We start from the raw sequence: 24,021 nt of genomic DNA on the forward strand, positions 1-24,021 counted from the left end.
GCTGCTTCAGGCTCCTAGGGGGAGAAGCCAGAGCAAGTCATTGGAGTCAGCGGGCAGAAACTTATTCCGAGAGTTCGTCGTGTAGGAGAGGACCTGGGATCTTGTGTTAACTATTTTTAAAACGTGTTCAAGGTATAAGCATGTTTAAATGCTAATACTTTTCCTACTAACTCGTAGGCAGTAGCAGGTGGACCTTGCAGGAGGGCACGACAAAGCAAGGTCCCCAGAAGGACGTGGTGCAAGCGCTAGGTAGGGTCGGCTCAGGAGGTGAGGACGGTCTCTTGCATGGAACAAGAGACAGGGGGAACGAAGGGGTGTGGACTCAGATGGCGTCTAGAATTAGAAGCAAACATGCTTCCAGGGGGCCCCATGCAGCGATGGCATCAGCTCCTCCAGGACATGGAAAGCCGGGTGACCTGAGGGCCAAGCAAAGGGCCCTGGAAACTTTTGGAGCTTCAGTGGGGAAGGCAGTCACGGGGGGGCAGGTGAGAAGGCCTGGGTAGAAGGGCCAGCAGGACCCCACGGTTAGGAGCACTGAACCTAGGCCAGGAGTCCAGGAGAGCACGAGAGGGGGACAGCAGCTGGTGCAGCAACACCAGCTCCTGCCAAGCCTGGAGGAATTCACAGAGAGGCTCTCAGGCTGCGCCAGCCTTGGGTCCCATGTCCCCCACGGCTCCGCGCGACCCTGAGGGCGTCTGTCCACGGTGCGCTGCGCTGCGCTTTGCCTCGCCTCCTCTTCCCACCAACTTTCAAAGTCAAATCCCAGGTGGAGGTTCTGAGCCTCAGGAAGAGGGAACCGGGGATCCCCCCCCCCCCAAATCAACACACAGAGGCCAAAGAATGGTGTTTCTCTCTTTTATTTAAAAACAGTGCTTCATTACCGTTTGCAAAGGCAGAGGCGGCGCTCCTCCTCCTTCGCTTAGAGTTTATAAAAGCCAGCAACATGATCAATAATTTATACACATGGATAGTAATACAAAAAAATAAGGAATAAAAGCTAAAGATCTAACTACTCCGACCTTCACAATTCCAGCTACTTGATAATAATAGGAGTAACCCAATGAATACTGTATGGTCCGAAAGCTACTATACAATATGATTCTTAACGAGAAGGGGAGGGAGTTAGAGACTGTCACAAAGCCCCGGGGTGCTTCTCTGGGGTTTGCTGGGAAACAGGACCCTGGGCAAGCAGCTCGGGTGTCCTAGGAAGTGACTCTGGGGGTGGGGGGTGGGGAGAGAAGGCGAGGTGGTTACACAAGCATCCCACGTGATGCCCCCACGCCCCAAAGGTACCTGTTTCGCCATGGCAGTGGGAGGGGCCGGGGAAGCTGCGTGTCGTATGTCGGGATGGTCCAGTCCCTGCCATGGGGAGTGGGGAGAAGAGGAGAGGTTCTGTGGCGTTTTTAGCCTTGCAGAAATTCAGACTGAAAAGCTCAGAGACGCAGGGAGGCCAGCCTGTCCGGGACAAGGCAACCCCACCAGCCCCATCCGCACTTCGCAGCCCCGGCTGACGTGTGTCAGGCCCCAGGTTTGCTCCAGCCATTCACAAAGCAGAATTATAACACAAGATAAAAAAACAATTCATATCCCTTAGGGTAAAAAAAAGAGGATCAATTCATCACTCGATATATAATACAGCCAAAATGAGCTGCCCAAACAAGCACACACACACGAAAATACTGTGAACAGAAAAACACGAGAAAATGGCTAAGCTGGGAGTCTCGACGGGGTATAGACGTTGCTTAAAGCACTTATCAGTCCCCAGAAAAACCAAACCAAAAGTCTTTTTAAAAAATTCAAAAACGCACGTACCCCCTGGGAACCTGGCGTCCGTAACCGGGGCCAGGGGGTGGGGGCTGGGGGGTGAGGACTGACGGTCCCTTTCCGCCCCGCGTGTGACCGCGAGCCCGAGCCGACCGGGCCCCCCGAGGGCAGTCTCCTTAAAGGCAAGGCTTGCGTTTTGGCTGACGAGCGGCTCTCTCGGTTACCAGTCCCTGCCGACCAGCACTACCATGGCTGAGTTGATCTACCGTTTTCCTGAGTAAACTGTTCACTGGCTACAGTCCGGTAACGGGGAGGAGAACAGCTCCTACAGCCAACCTGGGTAACTTGAGAGATTCCCCCGCGCCCTCGGCTCCTCATTCCTAGAGCATCTGATTCAGGAACTGGAGACCAGGCCGCAGCCGGGGCCGAAAGCCTTATCGGAAAGGCAGGTGCCCGGACTCGACGGCGCTCACTACACCGGGCGGGGGGGTGGGTGGGGGGGGCGCGCTGGCTGAGGACACCCGGCGCCCACCCGGAGAGGGTCCCGCTCCACGCTCTAGCTCCTGGATGGCTATCGCCTGGGTGATCAGTAAAGCAAGTATGGAGGAAGTACACAGGAAAAGGGAAAGGGAGGGAAGAGGCTTCTGGACAGTGACATTACCAAAAAAAAAAAAAAAGAAAAGAAAAAAAGAAAAGAAAAGAAAAAAAATAGTGTTTTACGTAACAGAACCAAGTCTCACTGGTGTGTACTACAGATGGCCAGACATTTTCAAGAGCGTGACAAAACAAAAACACAGATTTACGTCTGATGTTCACCTCGCCCACTATTCTTTCTTCCTATCTTAAAACAGTGCAAACAGGTAACGAATGCTTTTTAAAACACCACTATTCCTTCCCCACCCCCGAAGTCCCTTTCTTCCTATCATTGCGGTGGGGGCGGGGATCTGCAATTCTGCAAATGTTGCTGTGCTAGAGGTTGCAAGCAGCAGAGGAGGCCGGGCTGGGCGAGAGGGGAGGGCGCGGGTCGTTTCCCTCCGCGCTCCTGGCCCGGGCGCCTCCCAGAGGGGCCCCCACTGGGCCCCCCGCTGTCCTGTCCCAGGGAAGGGGGGTTATGAAGCCCTTCTGGCAGACCCTCGGGCGGCTTCAATCCCGAGTTTAGGACGTCCCTCCCACCTGGAAGCTAAGTGACTGGTGATGGGGGTAGTGCTCACCCACGTGTCTGCGACATCGCTAGGAATAGGAACGGGAACCTAAAGTAAGAGCGGTTCAGCCCCTGAGGAGTTAGACTTTTGAGGAAAAGCGGCTACCACTGGTTTCTATTGAATAATCTCCACTAGCTCCCCTTGAACTAAGAGGTGGGCCCCAGACCCCTTCTTTTTCAAGGAAAAATAACATTGGCTCAATCCCACCCGTGGCTGTCGGAGGATGGTGATGATGGGAAGTCTGGGGAAACCTGAGAGCCTTAAAAATGGTGAGTTGCAGTGGCTGAGCTGGGTTCATGGGAGCTGAGCCACGAACACGGATTCCGGAAAGGACCGAAGGTTAGCTCTCTGGGCCGAAAGAGGGTCAGGCGATAAAGGTTTTCGCTAGCGGTCTCCTTACAGGAGGCCAGCTTCTAGGAGTAAAGACGCTAAGTATGCAAGTCCACGTCGTGAGCTATAGTAAAGCTGTGGAAATCATTCACGTGCTGTGACTCAGCAGCGGTGTTTTTTGGAATCATCAACCAGCATCCTCTAACGACCCACAGATGCCAAACTCTCTTCCGCCTCTGTTTCCTAGTCCAACGGGAATCACAGCCAGGAGCGGACAAGCACTGGTGCTTCGAGGAACCTGCCTCCGGTGAAGCCGGCTGGGCGGAGTCTCAGAGCTCCAAGGGAGTGGGGAGGCCGCTGTGCTCTCATCTGGGCGCTCACAAGAGCTCCTACTCTCGGTGCTGACGCTGAAGAGCAGAGGCCCTTGAGCGAAAGCGGAAGTCTGCTTTGCCTCCCTTAGAAAAAGGAGCTGGAGGAAGCCGTGTTACAACCATCCCTAGAAATGTAGCAGAACGCACAGAGCTTGCCTGCCGAGTCCTCAGCCAGAACCAGCTGAACTGAAATGCAATAAAGGCAGCCCAAGCTCGAGCTTCTACCTCTTTTAAAAGTGGGAGCTGCCTTCTCTACCTTGCCCGCCATTCTTGTCTCTTTCTTGGAAAAATGAAGAGAAAAATACTAAACTCAGTGCCCTATTCTCCTCCCCTGCTACAGACACAACCATTTAAAATTTGGCCTTGTCTCCACTGCGCGGTGGCTTGCCATTTCTGTGAATGGCCCCTATTTGAACATGACATGAAATTTCTCTTTCTTTAGTGAGTAAAAGCTCTCCCTCAAAACAAAAGCAAAAGAAAAGAAAAGACAAAAAAATCTTCCCTGCCCCCATTTCCTAGAACAGTGAAAGCCCCACATCCCAAACCCCTTCCTCTAACTAAAATATTTATATACATACAACAAAAATTGTCTTAACAGCAACGAACCAAACTTTGGCTTGGGGAGGGGAACCCATAAAAATGGCCAATGGCCCGGGGCAGTTTGATGTCCCCTAGTCCATGCCTTCCTCCCCAGCATCAGTAAGATTGCCTCGAGGCCTCTAGCTTCCTTGATGTCTCCCTCATTTCAGGGAAAGCCTCTCCCCCAGTCATCGGCAGAGAGGGCTCCACAGGGGGAGAAGGCATGTACTTTACACAACAGGCCAGTCCCTCCCGGATAGATCACTCTGCTTACAAAGAATGCTTGATGCTGTCATAGGTCAGTCATTTTAATTCAGGGACATGAATCAGTTATCAGTCAAGAACATGTGTGGAGGCAGGAGTAAAACAAAACAAAACAAAACAAAACAACAAAACAAATGGAAAACAAACCCATAACAAACCGGAAGCTCCATGTCGCTGAATTACTCCCTTTAGCAGCTATCCCTTGGGTGAGAGGTCACCCTAGTACCAATGTGAATAGACCAGGGAGCCAAACAGACCGTGCTTTTCTGTTTTCTAATGCCTTCGTTTTGGAAATGCTGCAGGACCCTTGCCTTTATCGCTGACAGCTAGAAGCTAGAAGAGAAACACCTTCTCCCCTACTTTGTCTATATGCGTGAAGTCAAAGCTGGGGGACCACAGGAGTGACTTGCCGCAGTGGCTACCGCACAACTCTTTCTGGCAACATGAGATCTTTGCCAGGTCACACCCTCCTTCCACTAGGGGAGGGGAGGAACCCCAGGGGCTCTGGATTTTGTGTCCTGTAGTGTTCATGTATGCCAAGGGGTCAAGTGCTCGGGTGGGTGTCTTTGGAGGAATAATGACGAGCCGGGCGGAGAGGCCATGGGAGCTCAAGACCATGGACAGAGAAGTGGCTCACAGAATGCTCTGGAAGATGGAAATTCCTATGGCTTTGGAGCTAGTTAGTACAAAGTACCTTTGCCTGCCCTTACACGCCCTGATCACCACAAACTTCCAGGGACAGCCGCCCCAGGAGTCGGTGCTTCATCTTTTGCCAACACTCTTCGTATGCTTCATACCTTGTACTGACCTCCTGAGGCCAGAGAAAGCACAGGAATATCAGAGCCCTGCCGGACATCATCCGAGATCCCTTTTCTCTTCCTTACCCTCTTTACTGGCTGCCGACAGTACTTCTAACCCTCCAGCTGAGAAATGTGGTTGCTGGCTATTTATTCTCCTGTCCCTGGGTCCTAAATTCCTGACTCTTGAGGACTCGGGAGCAGGGAGTTCATAGAAGGACAGATGAGCTAAGCTGTGGTTCAGAGAAAGGGGAAGAAGCCCAGCAGGAGTGCTAGGAAAGAAGAGAATCGTCTTTTTCACACTCCAGAGTTCATTTTGAGATCAGTTTCCTAATGAGGTGTTTATTAGCCACAGTCTGAGAGCATGTTTGGAAATATTAATACTATAATTCCAAAGACGATGCCAACTGTCTCAGGCTGTGCAGGTAAGATGATTGTAGAAAGGATGGAGAAGACAGGAGGGAAGAGAAAAGTGTCTTTTTAATCCTCGTGCTTTGCAAGCACAAATTCCTGTCGTCTATCAGCATGTGGATTCCAGCCACAGCCCATCAGAACTGCCTGCCGGAGACCAGAAACTCAGAAGACCAGAAGAACATCCTGGTGCAGAAAGATCTCCTCCACGTGTGCTCGCCCCCCAGCCACTCAGCACCGCATACACTTTGGTAGCTCTGTCTGATTTCTGATCACATGCATTCGTCAGCTCTTAGGGTCTCCCCTTCCTCATTAACTGCCTCTTCCGTGATTGACAGAATAAGCTAAGCACGGACATACAGACATGGAAATGCATTATTTTTTTTTTTTTTTTACCACAGTTAAAAAAAAAAAAAAGAAAATAAAAAGAAAAAAATGCACAATCTTTGGAACAAAAGAATTAAAGGCAGAAATGTAAAGGAAAATACATATTCAAAGAACATAGTGAGGTATAAAAAAGTATTCTCTCTTTTTTTGTGTTTTTTTGTTTGTTTGTTTGTTTTCCTCTTCATCTTGCTATAGAGTTCCTCTACTAGTAAATATTGCAATAGCCAGGCCTCATGAACTGGGGGGCTGTCCCATTTGCAGGGTCTCACGTCACTTCAGTAGGGGGCAAATCGGCTGTAGCCACCTCGGTATAAACTCGCCTGCAGTGATTAAAGACATAAAAATAATTAAAGGTTGATGAGAGAAGCACGGAAAATGTCCTGAAAAGGGAGTTGGAAGCAACTGGTAAGATGCTACCTAGGGCAGCGGAGTCAGGAAACCGACTTCTGCCTCTAAGATGCTCAAGCCGGAGCCCAGAACGCTTACCAAGGACCTGACGGTCTCAAGAGAGTACAGCAATGCTTTGTTCCATTATTTACAGCCATTGGCACAGAAGGGAAACTCAATACAGTTTAAAACCAGCTCTGTAAATACTGTGACGCTTAAAAGAACGAGAGTGTTTGTTTACCTCGATCACATCACAATCGTGACCTGAAGCAGCTAGCTGATTTCACCTGCGTCCATGTCACCTGTCCATGGGGAAGAGGCTCCTCCGACCACCAGCGGTCACGTCCCATGTCTGAGACGGGGCTGGATTTAAACCGGAGTCAACCTTCCGATTTATTCGAGCTCCTCTGTAATCTAGAATATATGCCAAGTAGGCTGCCCGTGGACATACCTGAGTTTACTTCTATCTGGAGCTTTAACTGGGCTTTTTTGTTCCTTTATCAGGATTGGACTTATCTTTTAGCACGTATCTCAGGAACTTCCGTCACCAACTTTATTCTGTCCGTCTTTACCTCAATTCCACACCTCCATTCCCTTAGGGCCCGGATACTTCCTCCCACAAATCTTCCTATCAGGGGAAACTGAGTGTGAAAAATGACGGGTTCTCTCATATTCCTCTAAGTCTTAAATTTCACTTCTCACTCTGCCTCCCCGTCACACACCTCCGTGTGCGTTCCCAGGCTGCTGCCCGGCCGAGAACGTTAGGCGTGTTGCTGTGGAACCACAGACTGCGCAGGCTGCAGCCTGGAGGCCTCCAGAAATACAGCCGTGAGGATTCCATTCGACTGGAGGGGACTGGGGGTGGCTGTGGGGAGTTATTTTAGATGAGCTCTATGGACCTTTCCTACCCTTCCAGGAAAAGACCCTATTTTGCCACAAATGTTACTGATAAAAAAATGTAAGGCATTCACTGGGTCATTTCTAGCACTAGCTGCCAGAAGGCTCAGGAATGGCAGGGACAGTCTTTGGTATCAGCATCTGCAACTAATGTCCGTTTTTGGAAAAGCTTGGTGTGAAAGCTGGAAAGTCTCGTACCCCTACATCTTCTCCTAATACCTATCAATGAAACAGCCACAGGCATGCATCTGACCGCAGAGCCAGTAGAAAACGTCAACCTGTTCCTTTCTTTCTCTCCCAAATGATGCCGGGACTCAGGGAAGACTGTCACCACTCCTTCCTCTCTGCCCTTAACCAGGCCAAGCGGCTCACACTACAACACACAGGGAAAGAAGGCGATGTGAACCTTCCAGACAGTCCTCTGTGGCTTCAGGACTTTGGCAACGGAAGAAGGGCTGAATTTATCACCGCTTTAGATCTTTTGGAATCTGCAGGTACATGTTAAAAAAGAGTCAAGCGGTTAAGAAACAAAGGGCACGCGTGATACTCACCACAGCGCCAACTCCATAGCTAGCGGCAGGGGCCAGGGCATGGTAGGGGTCGGCTGTGTACACCCTGCCGTAACTGGAAAGAAGAAACGCCATCAGAGAGATCGAGCACGAGAGGGTTTACTATGCTAGACACTTGCGGGGAACTCGGGGCCTGGAATGTTACTGGGGGAACTTTCTCCTTCTCTTCCCAAATGCGCTAACTGGGAGGAATTCTCAAGGACCTCTATAAACCCGGGAAAGGAAGGAGTTGGGGGTGAGGCGGGGTCACGGCCAGAAAAGGGACAAGGAGAACACGCAGGAGCACCGGAGTGGCCTCTGGCCCACGGAAACCCCGCGTGGGGGGCCTATGCGGGCAGCCATGCGGGCAGTGGGGACAGGAGGGCGCCGGCGGCACTCACCCATCGCTGTAGGCGGCGGCAGCGGCGGCGGCAGCTGTGGCCGCGGTCGCAGTGGCGGGCTGGGCGTATCTGTAGGCTGCATATCCGCCCTACAGGAGAGAAGAGAACTGACTTTACAGATACCTCTCCCCCCCACCCCGGGGCCAGACGAACACACACCCGCCCACACGCAGACATACGCGCACAGTGACACGGGGACAGACACGAACACAGACACACACGTGGGAGAATGTTTCAAACTGCCTCGGTCTGCATGTCATCATTCCTCTGGCACAGAACGGAGCTCCGCCCGGCACAGGGATGCGCCTTCTGGTCCGGGACGGTAGCAGAAGTAAACTCTCCCCACAGGACCCGGTCTCCGATTTAAGAAACGAAGGCAGGATTCCAGATCCATCTTTCTTCACAGTCTTGGCTGGGGCTTTCAACAGGGCAAATATGTGCAGGGAGCTGGGGGGGACTCTACCGGGTGGGGAATGTAAATCACAGAACTAGGACATACTAAATCTGCATGTGTTAACTTGAGGCTCTCCCGTGGCTTTACTGCCCAGACTATGGAGATCACAGTAGGTCGTGGAAAGGTCCTCTGCAAGGCTGGGCTCCTCAGGCCTCGCACATTTGCCGAGAGGCTAAGATAACCAGGTACCATGGAGAAGGCAAACCCAGTGTAGATCGGGGCGGGCAAACTTCGATCTGGGAGCCGACGCAGCTCGCCACCTGCTTCTGGACGCAGGTGTGAAGAGACCATCCGGGCTCCAAGCCCAAAATATTCACCACTTGGCCCTTCAGAGACAAAGCCTGCCAGCTCCGATCTACACTTCAGACTGAGACAAATGACATTACAAACGGCCGAGGAGCCTGCAGTGGGACTCTCCTAGGGGAGGAAGTGCTCCTCCCACGCCCTGGGCATTTAACTGCATTTATTCTCCTCTCCCAGAAGATTCGGAGTCTGACGCGCCCGTCTCATAGCAGGCTCTGGGGCTGTTCTGCCAACGGGCCCAATCTCCTCTCAGTCCTGGAGACCTTCTGTCCCACGTCCTGTTTCTTCCCCTCAGTTTAGGGGAAACAAACACCCCAAAGGTGTCCTCCCATTCAGTATTTCGAAGATAATCACAACAGTGAATGCCACACGAGACAGGCTATTTTTAAAAAGTGGCAAGCCCTATGGCTTCCTCTTCTTTGCCCTTCTAGCATTTATCTATTTCACCTAAACCTAATTCAGGGGTGAATTTTTATTACTGTCTTCCCACTGTCCGATGTAACCGTGTTCAGCCGGTGCACTCAGACTACAGCCTTTCACTCATGCTCTCCAGTGGACATACCGCCTCACGGGGGAACAGGGCCTCCCGCTCTCTAGACAGACGCCGTGTGACACCAGCCCATGGAGAGACAGACGTGCACTGAGTGGCCCTCACTGAACATCAGGAGTCATGCACGACTCCTCTTTCTTCTTCAAGTGAATCACTCAGAAAAGCAAACGTTTCTTTCTCAATTACATATTTGTCCGCAGATAACCATATAATAAATCAGAAGATTCAAATGAATATAACTGAACACTGACAATAAAACGGTAGCCTTCTACCATGGCAGGAAGCACCCTCGGGGCTGTGTGGTCAACACGTTCTCTTTGACATCCAGCCAGGTGTTCGGGAACGGGCAGGCCAGGCTATTTTGGGCAAAGCTACACACCCCAGGCTCTGTCATATCCCCTGCTGTATCCGTGTCTGTAACTAGATCGACCTACACATATACACGTTGTACGTGAACTAAAGGGTCTCTTTACCTTATTCCTTGTTTAAACTTCTAAAGAGGATATAAAGCAGGAAAAACATCTGTTAAAGCAACAGGCTAATCTTTATAGTTGAAATTTTGAGCTTTAAATGAACCTTAAAAGGCTCAATTCTTCATTATAACTACAGATGATTCCTTTAAGTTTAGGACTGAAGTTTGCTGGTGTGAAGTTTACAGCTGGGCTGATTTTCGTAAAACCGCCTGTAAACAGGGTAATGTGGCAAGCGCGCGGTATGTGGTTTGTCTCCTTCGTGTTCCTCCAAGCATCAAAACGATCTTTAAAAATTTAAAAAGGCAAGGTAATAAAAGCAGTTAAAGCCCAATTTATGTTTACCTGAGCAAAACATTTTTAAAAACTGAAGTTCTATGCCATAGGGCAGAGTCTACGTTCTCATGAAGGGATTCTGAGGTTCAAAAGTACTGACCTCTCCGAAAGTCTCAGTCAAGTCGGAGATACTGGGGAGTCTATCTAACCATAGCTCTGAAAGGTAGGGCCCTAATTCCGGAAAAAGAGGTTCTGAATGAGGTGACTGAGAGAACCACTTCCCCTCTCCTTCCTTGGCCTGTAAGAAGCCATCAGAACTGCAATGGTTTAGGGGTAATGTTATTGTTAACCAAAACAATTCAAAATGGATCAGACCATGGGAAAGAGGCTTCCTTCCACACCAGGAGGAGACGGGGAAAGGCTATCTGCCACGGTCGCCTTCTGCTATAAGTGAACTCAGACTTTGGAGTTTGAATGTGATGAGGTTCTTTGCTATTTAAATTCAGGAAAATGGAACAGGGATACAAATAATCTTACTGCCAACAAAAGGCCTGAGAAGCATATCAGCATTAGGAAAAACTACACTGATTTTTTTTTTTAAAAAGCTGGTATTTCAATGACTACGCTCCTAATTACTGTACAGTGGTGCTACAAGGAGGCCCTTTAAAGGAGGGGGGCAGATAAGAGTCTAATACATTAATTTGGTCATTCATCCGTGACTGTCCCCAAATTAGAAAAGTCAAATTGTATAACATGGATTTATTTCTCTCAGATACAGTCTCACCAGAGCATCTCTGCTGCTGCTTTAAACAAAAGATACCAAAAACTGTGAGACAAAGAAAATTCAGATGTATGTATTTCGACTCCAATTTTGGAGTGCATCAAGCTTCCAGGCCGAGAAATGTTTTTTTCCCCCAAATTTTACCTCTGCTAGCAAGTCTGCAATCTTTTATAGAACATGAGAACCAAGTGCAGTTTGAAACACCGAGGTTTTCATTACTGTTTCTTAAGTTTTTCCAAAAGAACAGGGAGGGGAAGGGAGTAGGAGAGACAGGGGTCAGGCGTGGGGGGGGGGGGGTATGGCGCCACATTTATTAATCACATTAAAAACTAAGCATGCCAACATCTGGAGCTAAAACAACCAGCAAAATCACCACGTTCAGACTCGTATCGGCTAACTCTATCTATCCCAGCATTCTCTTGGGACAGCGGTTTGCCCTAGGCTCTACCACAAGCTCGGTGAAGTACACAGCCTCAATTACTAGAACGTGCAGCCACAACCACCTGCCATTACGGAAACAGTCAGTCACCACTTGAGTTAACATTCCAGACCCTAACGACTGGCCCTCCCCAGCCCAAAGAAATAGTCAAGGTCGCCCGCCCTCGCCCTGGCCCACACCACAATGTTAATAATTATAACAAGCAGTAACCCATCTGTTATATCAGAGAAGGGAACAGAGACTCCACTGAGAGATTTAGAGTGAGATGTTAACATGTCTTCAGCTGACTGCACAAACAAACAAACAAAAAAAAAAAAAAAAGAGGAGAAATAATTCATTTGGAGATATGAAGTCATGAAATAGCTGATGTGTATTGCTTTTAACCATGCACTGATGCAAAACTGAAGCAACCATTAAGAATAAAAATTAAAAAGGACATATGTATTTACACACAATCAGACCTGTTGGATCTGAAGCAGTTTGCAGACTCTATCTGTGTGTGATTTGAAATAAAACAAAAAACGGGGATTAGCATGGCCACGGCACACCCTAGTGTAGGAGGGCACACACGGACTGCTTTTCGGAACCCTGAGGGCTGGATCCACTTGATCCAGGGCTGGCTGAGCCTGGTCCAAACACACATGTGCCCCTTTACAGGACTGCTTTCTTATTCCTTTTGTGAATGCCTCTGGAGTGTTCCCAAAAGGGGTAGGCCAGATACTTTATCACTCCCCTATGAGCCCTTCCTGACCCCGCGAGCTTGGGTGCCGGCCCTTGGGCACCAGCCATCCATTCTGACCCAGGGTTCTTCAGACATAGTTCCTGGGCTTAAGCAGTCTGTCTTTCCACATATCTGTGACACATCCCTAACTTCCGCTTCCAGCTCTTTCCCGGGAAAGCGTGGTTACCTTTAAGATCCTTATGTTGTTCAAGTCTCAGCTCTCCAGGATCCATAAACACCTGCTAGGGATTCTCTCCCCTACTCTGAACTGGTTTTATGATTTAATTAACTTCATAGTGCTGCCACACTGACCACAGGACTTTTCTAAAACAGTTCTGTTTTAACCAGAAGAAAACGGAAGAGCTCTACTTATCTACCTCTCCCATACTTGACCTTCATCTGCATTGTCCATTAGCATGATCTCACAGGGGCAGACATTCCCCTTGTCTTGAGTTCAACCTAGCCATTAATTTGATTATATTTTTGTTTCAGATTTACATTAAAACAGGACTTTAGTGAGCATGTGATGTCAAGACACCTTCTTTCTACCTGGAAGACGGTGACATTATGTGACACTGAGAAGAGTATTTCAAGACCAGCAGACAACATGAAAGCTTGTTCTCTGCATGTGGTGTACAGATTTATAGAATGAGGGGCCTGGGGGTGGGTGGGCGCAGAGAAAGGCAGGTGTGGTGCTTAGAGTCACTACGGGGGGCAGAGATCTAGCCCAAGGAGCTCGGGTTGAGTTGTGTCTCTGGGCATCCCTTTCTCTGTCCCTGCCTGACGCTGACCCCTTCCTCCTCTCGCCTCCTCCCTACTCCAGCTGAGGGCTACTGCTGTAGACGGACCCTGCAGAAGGGGCTCTTAGAACACTGTTCTTCTGTGGCGATATGGCACCCAGATTAAATGTGAGTTAACACAGATGTGAATACCAACACCTGTAATAATGAGAATATTGTTACTGTTTTTGACAGTGACCTATCTACTTTGAAAAGTAGATATGAGAAGGTCTTAAAGAGAAGTATTGAAATTTTATTTTATTATCATTTTAAATTGGGGTGAAGGGAAGAATGGTCATGATCAACTTCTTATCTTCCACTTATGACTTCCATGGTAGAGGAGAGATGATCTTTCATGAATCAAACCTCTCAAATACCCTACTATCTCACATCTCCCCAAATTAGGGGAGGCACAAAAAGGCACTGGCCAAACTGGGACAGGCTGTCTGCGTCTCTCCTTCCCTAGCCATCCAGCTGTCGGCACACCTAACAGTGCACTATTATCCAAATGAACCCACTGACCTTGCTCTAAGGAGAAAGGCAAAGAGGGCCAGGGGAATCCAAGTTCCAAGTTTTAGAGTCCCAGTGGGTCTAGAATTTTGGCAACTTCAAACTTAGGGAATGGCACGGTCCAATCACTACTGTGGTCTCAGTGTGGGGCCCAGCTGGGGGATTCAGGACTCCTGCCCTGCATAGACTCGACTTCTCCCTTTCCTTTCTTTCACGGTGGCGGGAAGATGCCTCCACCTGCTAAGATCTGCAAGTAGAAAAGCCCAGTTTGAACACGGTGGATAAATGCGATTGACAAACTGAAAGAGGCGGCAGTGATGGGACAGTGCACAGCACCCGCCTGGCGCGGGCAGCGGCCATGGGACGGCAGCACTTAATTTCGGGGGAGGCGCCGTCGCACACAGATCTTGACCGTGCGCGGCTGGGGTGGCAGGGCCTAGATCACACGCTCACAAGTCTCGGTTGTCCAAAAAAGCCTCTGTTCCCATCTCTAACGTGGAGCTGGAATGGTTAGTATAGTTCAATCTGTTCACTGCAATCCACAATCTGATTGATCGGCAGGTCACACTGGCGCTCCTACCTGAGGTATTTTAGCGCTAATGATTGGTTCCTGTAAGACTATTCTATAACAGAACACAGGAAGAGCAGTTCAAAAAACACAGCTGTGGAAGGAAAACAATCATACAAAAAGCCCGCTAAGGGGCCCACCAGCCTTTTCTTTCCTTTGGATGCAAGCATGCTTTTCACAGGGTAAAAATTAGGAGCAGGTTGTTATCCCTCTCAAAAGTGAAGTGAATTAGGGTGGACCCTGCCTTGCTGACTGGTCAAGAAAAAAGAGGGGCGGGGAGGACTCACGATCTCTCTGCTACAGTCAAGCCTCCTCTCTGGGGTCTCTTTACAAACTGTGGCACAACTGCCAGATCAGTCCTCCGGAGAGGAAAGTGCCACGGGAGAAACAGAAGGAAGCAAATGGCCAGCAGGGGTTACGGACTAACAACAGAACAGGGAAAGAGAGTTAAAAAAATAAAAATAAAAAAAACAACCAAAAAAAACCCAAAAAACCAACAACTCCACAATTAACAGCCTAAATTAGTATAATGTAAGACAAAACGGGCAGCTTCAATTCTTTTCCCCCATGATGTTCCTTCAAGCTCTGGGTCGGTGCACTCCGGGGAGAGAAAAAACCCTTCACTCGTCCTATCGCTCATCTGTTATTTCTGAGGAAACAAGGACTCCGTGTATATGGACAGATCTCCACGGGTGGGAAAATGTACAGAGAGAAGCAGAACAGACTCAAGGAAAGTGTGTGTGTGTGTGTGTGTCTGTGTGTCTGTGTGTGTGTGTGTCTCTGTGTGTGTGTGTGTGTCTGTGTGTGTGTGTGTGTGTGTGTGTAAGAAGCATCCCTCACTCCCTCACAGCTGAGGTGGGAATACCAAGCTCCCCGAGCCACGGATCGGACCGCGGCACTGGGGACCAACTTTTCCCTCCAAGTGACTGCTTTAAGATAGGAACTAAGAAATGACGATAACATTATGATTAATTCTTTTTGTTAAGAAAGCACCACTGGTCAAACTAGCATTTCAGCAAGGTCACTAAATTATCTCTGTTTATCTTCATAAGGTGATCTGGTCAGATTTTAAAAAAAATTTTTTTCAAGAGTATCTTCTCAGTAAGCACAGAAAAATCATCTCTCTCTTAATAAATCATATACTGTGAACTAAGGAAATGAGAGAACTATAAGCAAATATTTGGTTGGTTCACTTAAGGTGGAAGTAGGCAAATCTTAATAAGGTAGCAGTAAGCCATACTTTTAAAAAAAATCCCCAAACGAAGAAAACATTAGAGAGAGAGAGAGAGAGAGAGAGAGAAAATTAAATAAATTAAAATAAACGCCTTTGACTTAAGAAATAATTCCAGTGGAAAAGCATGCTCTAATAGATCAGATTTCAGGAAAACAATTTAAATAACATAGAGATGAGTTTTATGAGAATATGGATATTAATGTATATGGGAGAATGTACATGCTAAGATCATATGCAAATACATATATCTAGAAGTGTCCTTTGGTATAAAAGGAGGAGTACTTCCCCAACCTTCAAGTTTCACTGTGAGGCCAGGAAAAAAAAAAAAAAGGTATCTTTCATTACTTCTTGAAAATCATCTGAGGAAAGATGTGGATTTTAATTAAAGCACTGAGAGAGGTAATGAAATATGGATTGAGTTTTGTGCTTGGCTATAAAATAATTGATTTAATCTGGGAAAGTCACAATCTCTAAGAAATGTGTATAACGAAGAGAGAGGGTTGCACCAATTCATGGCTAAGACTCCTTTAAGCATTTGTTAAACTAAGGCAAACTTGGAAGGTCTGCTCCAAAGAGGACAGGTGTGTCCAATCACCTACAGTAATCCAGAGGACTGCTTAATCCTATCTGTACTTCCTGCAACACATAGAACCTCTAAGTATATTCTGAAAGTGCATTAAAGTTTTCTGATTGCATAGAATCTCTGGCAGAAATCTGTGGGAACAGCTCACTGTGGAGGTATATGCCCTTACTGATTTGGGGAGCCGAGGGCGGAGAAAGCATTTCTGGACAATTCTAACCCACGCCCAAGGAATAATTTCATGCTGACAAGTTTTTCTTAAGAAAGTGTCATTACTTGGTGGTTAGACTAAGCCTGCATTCAGAAACAGATCATCTGGAGAGGTCTTAATAAAAGATTTCAAAGCTCGCAAACTTTTGGATTCTTTGTCAGTCAGATCACTTTGTTCACATTTGAAATAATTTGTGACAAACCAATCAGGATATAACAAGACAGTTTCAGGAATGGGTAATAATGGTGTTAACATGGCTGGCAGAAACAACAGATCCTACATGATAGTCAAATGTTCGTAAGAAGAGTCTAGGTTGCTAATTACGCCACTCATTTCCCTCTGGATGGCTCTTAAGAAAACAGACCCGCCAGTTGTGGACCTTTTGGATAAAGCAAGGCTGGAAGCACTGAGTGTCTGGTTTCCTGCCCTCATCCCCGTTCTTCGCTGGCATTAGCTCCTTCCACCCCTTTCACAGGGTAACACTCTCTCTACGTATATAAAACAGGAGAACACGTAGTTCAGAAACCTTACTACCATCTACGTAAATCAAAGTTCCAATGATCTAAAGAGGGTTATGGAATGAGAAGAAAAGCAGAAAAGAGAGAGAGTTGGTTTAAGCTACTATAACTATCCTGTTATTTATGTATGCACATGACACGACAGTAATAAAAGACTTTAAACCTGCTGATCATCTCGCAAATAAATCACTGAGACACAGAACATCTGTGGGTATGGGGAAGGGAAAAGAATATGTCCAGTAGACTGACTCTAGCAATGATCAGGAAACCCAAAGGCTCAGTTTTTGCACCCAGGGGCAAGCGCAGTGGCAGAGAAGCATGCTTGCATTCTTAAATATATAAATATATATATATATATATCCACAAGGAAAAAGAAAATAAAAATTAAACAAATTATATGTAAAAAAACAAACAAACAAAAAAAACCAAACCGAACCAAATCAAAGAAACAGAAAAAAAAAGGCTGGCTTGTCAGGGAATGGGGCCGAGAAGGCCCCGGTGTGTGTACTTACATAGAGGTCAGCACCGTAAAATCCGTCCTGGTAAACCACACTGCAGAAAATCCACACAAAAACAAAAACAAAAAACAAAAGAACAGAAACACATTCCGGTTATTGAGGACGGCGGCATGCACATGCGCTCTACACAGGCAGGTGATGTATGAATACGGAACCGGGGCTGGGGGCCCAGCGCATCGGTGAGAGGGCCGTGCAGGTGCGGGGGCACGTTATACAGCTCTAGGACGTGCGTGCGAGGAGGGGAGGAGCGCACAACTGGAAGGGACACCTGGCTACTCGATCGTTGCAGGAAGATTTACAACCATAAAAGGCATTCCCAGAGGGCCTAAGAGAACTACTGGAAATCCGCTGGATGAGAAACAGCAAGTTTTCATACCCGGAGTTTTTGTTTTGTTCTGTTTTTTTTTTCCCCCCCAAAAAAGCTTACCCTAGGAGGAAATTTTTCCCGAGTTTCAAAATGATTGCATGTGTATGGGGTGGGGAGAGGCCCGGAGAGAGGGATTTAACGTGAAAAAAACGAACCCAAAGAATTCCATCAGGGCAGGATCTGTATGCAGAGTATGTTTCAAAATTACATTTAGTAATTTGTTTTCAGTTTCCTAGAAGTATGTACATTTTTTTTCTGATATCCATACATCACCTGCTTTTTTTACCCTGCACATTAGACATGCGATAAGATTTGGCTGATCACACAAGCATGCAAAGTATTATTATTCAGCATTTTAAGAACCAATGCAACACCTCAGAAAAACAAGTCAATCAATTCTGACCAAAGTAAACAGAGAAATGTAATTAAAAAAAAAAACACAACCAAAAATACCCACAATGCATTGCTTTCACAAGCAGAGATAATGAGCTAAAGGTTAAGGTGATTGGTCCAAGGTCCAAGAATTGAAAGGTGCAGTGGGGATCCCAGATAGTAACAATATAATCCAGAGCGGGAAGGAGAGGAACTGGAAGATTTTAAGGGTTCTTTTTTGACCATAAGCATATTCACGGAACTCTGAAAAATAGAACTGATAACTGAGGTTCTGGGCATGACCAAGGATCATCCCGTTTTATTTAAAAGGATAACACTGAGAAAGTAGCTGATTAGGAATAGAAGGGTTTATTTGCCTGTTTAGAAAAATGAATCTGTATCAAACAAAATACATGAATTTTTGTTTGCTTGATTTTTTAAATCCTGGACAACACTAAACTATCATAATCACAGGTTTCAAGCCTTTTTAGGTATTCTTCTGCATATAGACTTTCCCCAAAACATTATTTTGGGATCAAAAGACATAGAACAGCAGTAGAGATAAAAGGTGAGACTTTCTTCTTCACATTTGTTAAATCAAGATTTGGATATTTTAAATGAGAAGATCTGTTTATTGTTTATTCAACTAAGAAAGCTGGATAATTTTCACCACTATCCTCTCTGCTGTAATAAGTAAACTACGGTGAAGTCTTTAAATCATATATTTAACTTGAATATGAAACAATTTATTTTTTGCAGGTAGCTGGAAAGCTTCCGGATTCTATTTACAATGATATTTTGTTGGGTTTACAGGATAGTATGGCCACACTTTGCAACGGCCCCAATATACTGTGCCTTTGTATCGCACGCACAACAGGCGGGCTGAACTCGTCTGTGATGCTCATTTAGCTACTACGGTCTGTTCTTTTTCATAGTTTCCAATTGCTGTTAAAGCCTGATATTAGAAAGTGATCTGCCTCTCCACTACATTTGAGTCAAAAAGACACTTGTTCTGACAGAGTGGAAAGCACTGAAGCCAAGTGGTAATTAATTAACCTTCAACTATTTCAGTAGGGCACACAGGCAAAGATTACAAACATCTCTTCTACAAAGAAGAGTGGTGGCATTAAAAACATGAATGAAGTTTACCCTAAGTTGCATCACTCACTGGGAATATTCACCTAAATTCTAGAAGAATTCTAATATTCCCTGAATCAAATGCCACAAGGAGGCTAGAACATAATGATTAATGATGAAATTAGTTTACTAAGCTGAAAAGCAATTTTAGGCCATTCCCCATATAATACTGGACTTATTCCTTGCCATCTTCCATGTAAATCGGTGGTTTAGTTAATAAAAAAGAAAACATGGGAAATCAGTGTTCAATGTAATGCACAGAGATTGGTATGATTAGACATAAAGATAAAATATCTTTAAGCGAACACAATCCTGACACAGACTTGGCAAAGAATGGGTTCTCAAGTTTGGCCAGTATGTTGAAATGAGGTACATCGAATAGGAACGAATCCAACGGTTTTTATAAAGTAACTCAGGGAGATTACAAAATAAAGAAGTCCCATGTTTCTGGTGAGTGGGAGGTATCGCTTTGCAAACATGACAGTCAACGATCTTGGACTGAAATGGCGCCTCATGAGCAATTTTCCTGGTGTGCAGAACTTCCGAAAGGTTTGTTTTTATATTTTACTATGAGTATTTCTTGATGAAATCATACTGTATCTTTATTCACTTCTTTAAAGAGATGTCAGAGGTTGAAGGTCAGAGGTCAAGTTGAGAGCAGAAAGAATAAAATTAAAAGCAAGTCATGGCAGAGGATGGAGATGATGGAATGCATGGGAGTTAAACATCTATAAACTGCAAACAAAAGTTTATTTCTAAAGCAGTTCCCTTCCAGCAGCTTCTGGAGCCTGTCCATTTCAACATGCATACTTGTCTAATAAAACTGCTCTAATTCTGTGCCACAGAGGACCCTTAATGGTGTGTCCATTTGGTCTATGAATGAATGCTACATTAGTATACCTCAAAGCCAATTTTGCTGTCAGAAAAGGACCTACGAAGGAGGCTCTTCCCCTTTGAGTTTTAACTAAGTAGCAACGAAGAGGCTCCTCCGCCCCTGCTTTTACTCCTCAGGAAGAATATGGGAGAAAACCTGTCATAGGCAGAGAAAAGATGAAGAGCGCAAATGTCACCTCTTTGAGGAAAGGAAAGTCCTTGGTACAACTAACTTGTTGAAGACCACTCTTTATAAAAATAGACATTTTAGGCTGACACTGAGAAACAACTAAAACCAAAACCTGCCATCTTCGCTCCTTCTCCCCCATTTGACAGCCAAGGATTGATTTGTTGCTATGGAATCAGTCCACTGCAAGAGACAGCCTCCACACCAAATTCAAAGGGTGAAGGACGCTCAGCTCCATTAGTTGTTTTACCATCATTCAGAAGCCAACTGTGGTTTAATTCTTCCTACTTCTCCCTTTCTCCCTGGATTCAATTGGACTTGGTTCATCTTTGAATTAACCTCTTTTAATCCGTTTCCTACAAAGAAAGCAAATCCATTGTGGGTAGCTAGCTCTGCTGCTCACCACCCAGGCAGTGAAACCAAAAGGGAGGGCGATGTGGTAGCCTCAGCCCCAACACAGGGTGGTGGTAAGGGGGTGAGCACAGCAGAGGCAGTCTCGTACTATGGTCTTGAGCTCCTAGTTTGGTTCTCTGCAGTAGTGTTAATCTGCATTCGTGCGATGCTGAGTGAACTCCATGCCAACACACTGCTAGTAAACACAAGACAGTTCTGGCTGCTGTCTTAAGCCACTACCACGAGGGCTTAAGGTGGCCAAAATGAAGATTTATATAACGAATTGGTATTACGTTACATTCTGATGATGGTATGTTTTGGTTCTTGCCATCTAATCCATTAATGTACAAATATTCATAGAATGTCTACGATGTGGCACGGCGACATCCCAGAAGTTGTGAGAGGGCCATGGTATTCTTTCCTGTCCAGCTGCTTATTTTGGAATCTCATGCTTACCCTGGATAGGCGGGAATGGCTGTTGGAGGTACCGCTCGGACCGCACCGTATACCGTCCGCCCTCTGCCCCTCAGATGGGCTCCTCTGAAAGCGGCCGCCGTGGTGGCTGCAGTCGGGTAAGGGAAGCCAGGAACTAAAGGGAGACCCAAAATATGACAGGAATGTCAACTTGCATTCAGTCGCAGGGGGTACAATCCCAACTTGCTTTGAACCACCTCCAGGAAAGGTTGAAAGATATATGCCCCATCTTTCCGGGGAAAGAAACGGAGAGAGCCAGTACGCAAAGCCAATGAGGCGCGCCCCGCTCGTCACCCGTCTTGAGTGAGTCCACTCTGCGCCTTCTCAGTTCTGGCGTTTACACGCCCGCTGGTGAGAAACAGGCCCAGCAGCTCTAAGAACTACGACCGTCCTAAGGGATGAGACTTTTCACTTCTGTGGGCCGTTTACATGGATTGACATGAACTCTCTAACTGGCCAATTATTAATCTTGTCTTCACATGTTATTATGCGCATTATAGTAATTATTCTTTGTAAGAATAGTCTTTTGTGTTTGTACATGGTGCCAACCTCCGAGGCACACAATAATCTTTAGACATTTCATTAGTCCATTTTGTTCTTTTATCTAAAATGTTTTAACCCAGAAATGTAAGGGGAGAGGGAACTGACTTCTCCCCTGTAATCCTGTGGCCCTCAGGGAGGTAGGCAGTTTCTAAAGGTCTATTTTAAATGTCTTATCCTTTGGAAAGCACACAGAAACGTTTATTCCACGTTCGCTGAACTTGTTTTAATTATATCTTTCACTGGAGCAAAATGGCTCAGGTCAGAATGATTTCAGCGGTATCCACAGAGCGGAGAAGAACCATTAATTCTGGAGGTGCTTCTAAATGATACTCTACGAGAGGGCCCCTAGCAGACTTGCACAGAACGTCATATATCCCACTAACACCTATTGCTTTGGTTTTCTTTAAAATCAATTGCAGATTAAAATGTTCTACACATGTCCTCACCCACGTATTTCTGCTTCATGGCAATCTTAGTATCTCAGATTCTAACACAGGTTAAGCGGGACGGGACACTGTGGCAGCATTTAACTCTCTCTCGAGAAGGTCTCCTCCTCTTCAGTTACAGTTTATACTTGAGGAGGAAAAAAAGACGAGCACACATCACTGTTTCCTCCCAACAGTCAAGATCCATGCCAGGCCAACATAGGCTACTTACTGATTAAAGGAATGTAAGTGTTAATACCCCCTCTTCCCGACAGGGGCACTGCTGCATCATTGCCTAGGGACACGTCTGCTTGAAAGCTGGATGCTGATTGCATTTAAGAAAAATTAAAAAATGCAAAAAGATTACAAAGGGATAGTAGACTGACAAACAACAGATGTTGTTATAGGTAACTAGCATAACCAGAAAAATCAAAGAGCTTCTACCTGCATATAACTCAGGGCCATATACAGCTCCAACGACGGGGCTTAATTTCCAACCTGGAGTGGAAGAGAGAAGAGTGAGCACTGAAGACTGCGCGAGGAGCACAGGGCAGAGGGTGAGCAGGGCACTGCGAGCTGGCTCCAGAGAGCCTGGCGCACAGCCCGGCTTAGCTCTGCATCACTACCTTCTCTGCAGATGCCGGCTGGGGGGTTCTAGGGAGTGGGAGGACATTTCCACAGCTGAGCATCTTTAAGCAGGACTAGCACAGTGAAGGGATAATGAGGAGCTGGGGGTGGGGGCAAGGACAGGTGCAAACTGGAGGGAGAGAAAAACTGGGAGGGACGAAGGGAGATGGGGAGGGAATGAGAGAAGGCCAAAAAAATACAAGAAATAGAAATGAGTCCTGGGCTCTGGTACAGTCTCTCTCACAGAACTGCTTAGAATGTATTCCTTCTTTTTAGAAAGAGGAGAAAGACAGACTATGTCATTCTACACCACACCGTGATGCCTTTTTTTTATATACCATATTCACACTGTTGTTGGCTACTCTAGCTGTTATAAAAGTATCCTCTGAGCTCAAGTTTGAGCTGATCTTTGACTCCGTGTTCAGTAATACCACGCTGATGGAAATCTGGGTAAGCCAAAATCCCCTTTCTTTGGGATTTACCACTGGAACCTCAGGCAAGTGAGTAAGAAGAGACACACAGGAGTAAAATGCAAGGTATGTCCCCAACTTCATGCATGTCATGGGATTTTATTTGGTAATATACATACTTAAGTTAATCAGCCATTTTAGCTAAAGTAGTACCCTTTATTTTATATAAAAAGGAAAAATGTACTACCGTCCAGTTAAGGAGAATTCCAGATGAAAACATTAATCAATAGATATTCATAGAATTTTACACATAAATAAGCAAACATGCTCCATTATTTTTCTGAAAGACTGGAGACAATATTCAAGAAAAAAAGGCATTCATTCTGAACCAATCCAATCCCCATTCATTACTTTAGGTGCTCAAAGATGATGAGCACATTATTTCACATAAAAATTGAGCAAATACCTCGGTTCAAATCCTACTGGAGTTGTAAGAACTCAATGTTCTGCAATGTCTGACAAATCATGTTATTTCAGCCAACATAAATTAAACTGCTGGCTGAGAATTCACCAGAAGGCACCTCGAATACTCTTCTCAGAAGCTTTAGCCATAAGCAGCTGTAGGTCTGTAAAGTTTGGCTGTTAGGCTTGAATATTAATTTAGACTAATATTTAAAAATGACTTTTTTCCTTCCTGCCAATGCCACTATTACTTAAGCATTCCCTTAAGTATAAATACACATTTTAATATTGGTATATAATGGTATGCGGCCAATAATACTTCGAATATGTTTAGTTTGGTACAATTTACAATATATTTTGACCTTTACAAAACCCAAAGAGAGAGTTAAGAAAGTTGTTGTCCCAGCAGGACAACAAGTAAATACCACACTTCTCCAGGTTTAATTTCCTAAATAATAAGCTAAGAGGGCTGGGTTTTGAAGACTTCCATAGAGTCTTCAG

The 24,021-nt window shown here is 46.1% G+C and overlaps 1 protein-coding gene across 22 annotated transcripts in view; it reads right to left on the reverse strand.

Moving 5' to 3' along the window:
* Window positions 1-841: 841 nt before the first annotated feature.
* RBFOX2 (RNA binding fox-1 homolog 2) overlaps window positions 842-24,021 on the reverse strand; it is a 273,237-nt gene continuing 250,057 nt past the window's right edge. For 9 of the 22 annotated variants that reach the window (XM_059186840.1, XM_059186828.1, XM_059186839.1 and 6 more), the window contains 8 exons: window positions 22,466-22,519; window positions 22,252-22,346; window positions 21,036-21,178; window positions 17,245-17,284; window positions 12,073-12,104; window positions 8,339-8,427; window positions 7,941-8,013; window positions 842-6,425 (listed from right to left, as the gene is read on the reverse strand). In XM_059186840.1, the coding sequence (XP_059042823.1) occupies window positions 6,371-6,425; window positions 7,941-8,013; window positions 8,339-8,427; window positions 12,073-12,104; window positions 17,245-17,284; window positions 21,036-21,178; window positions 22,252-22,346; window positions 22,466-22,519 (581 nt within the window). In that variant the 3' untranslated portion in view covers window positions 842-6,370. The other 13 variants (XM_059186845.1, XM_059186835.1, XM_059186844.1 and 10 more) reach the window with 8 other exon arrangements.

The sequence above is a fragment of the Mustela lutreola genome, chromosome 8 (assembly GCF_030435805.1).
Source record: "Mustela lutreola isolate mMusLut2 chromosome 8, mMusLut2.pri, whole genome shotgun sequence".
Taxonomy (NCBI): Eukaryota; Metazoa; Chordata; class Mammalia; order Carnivora; family Mustelidae; genus Mustela; species Mustela lutreola.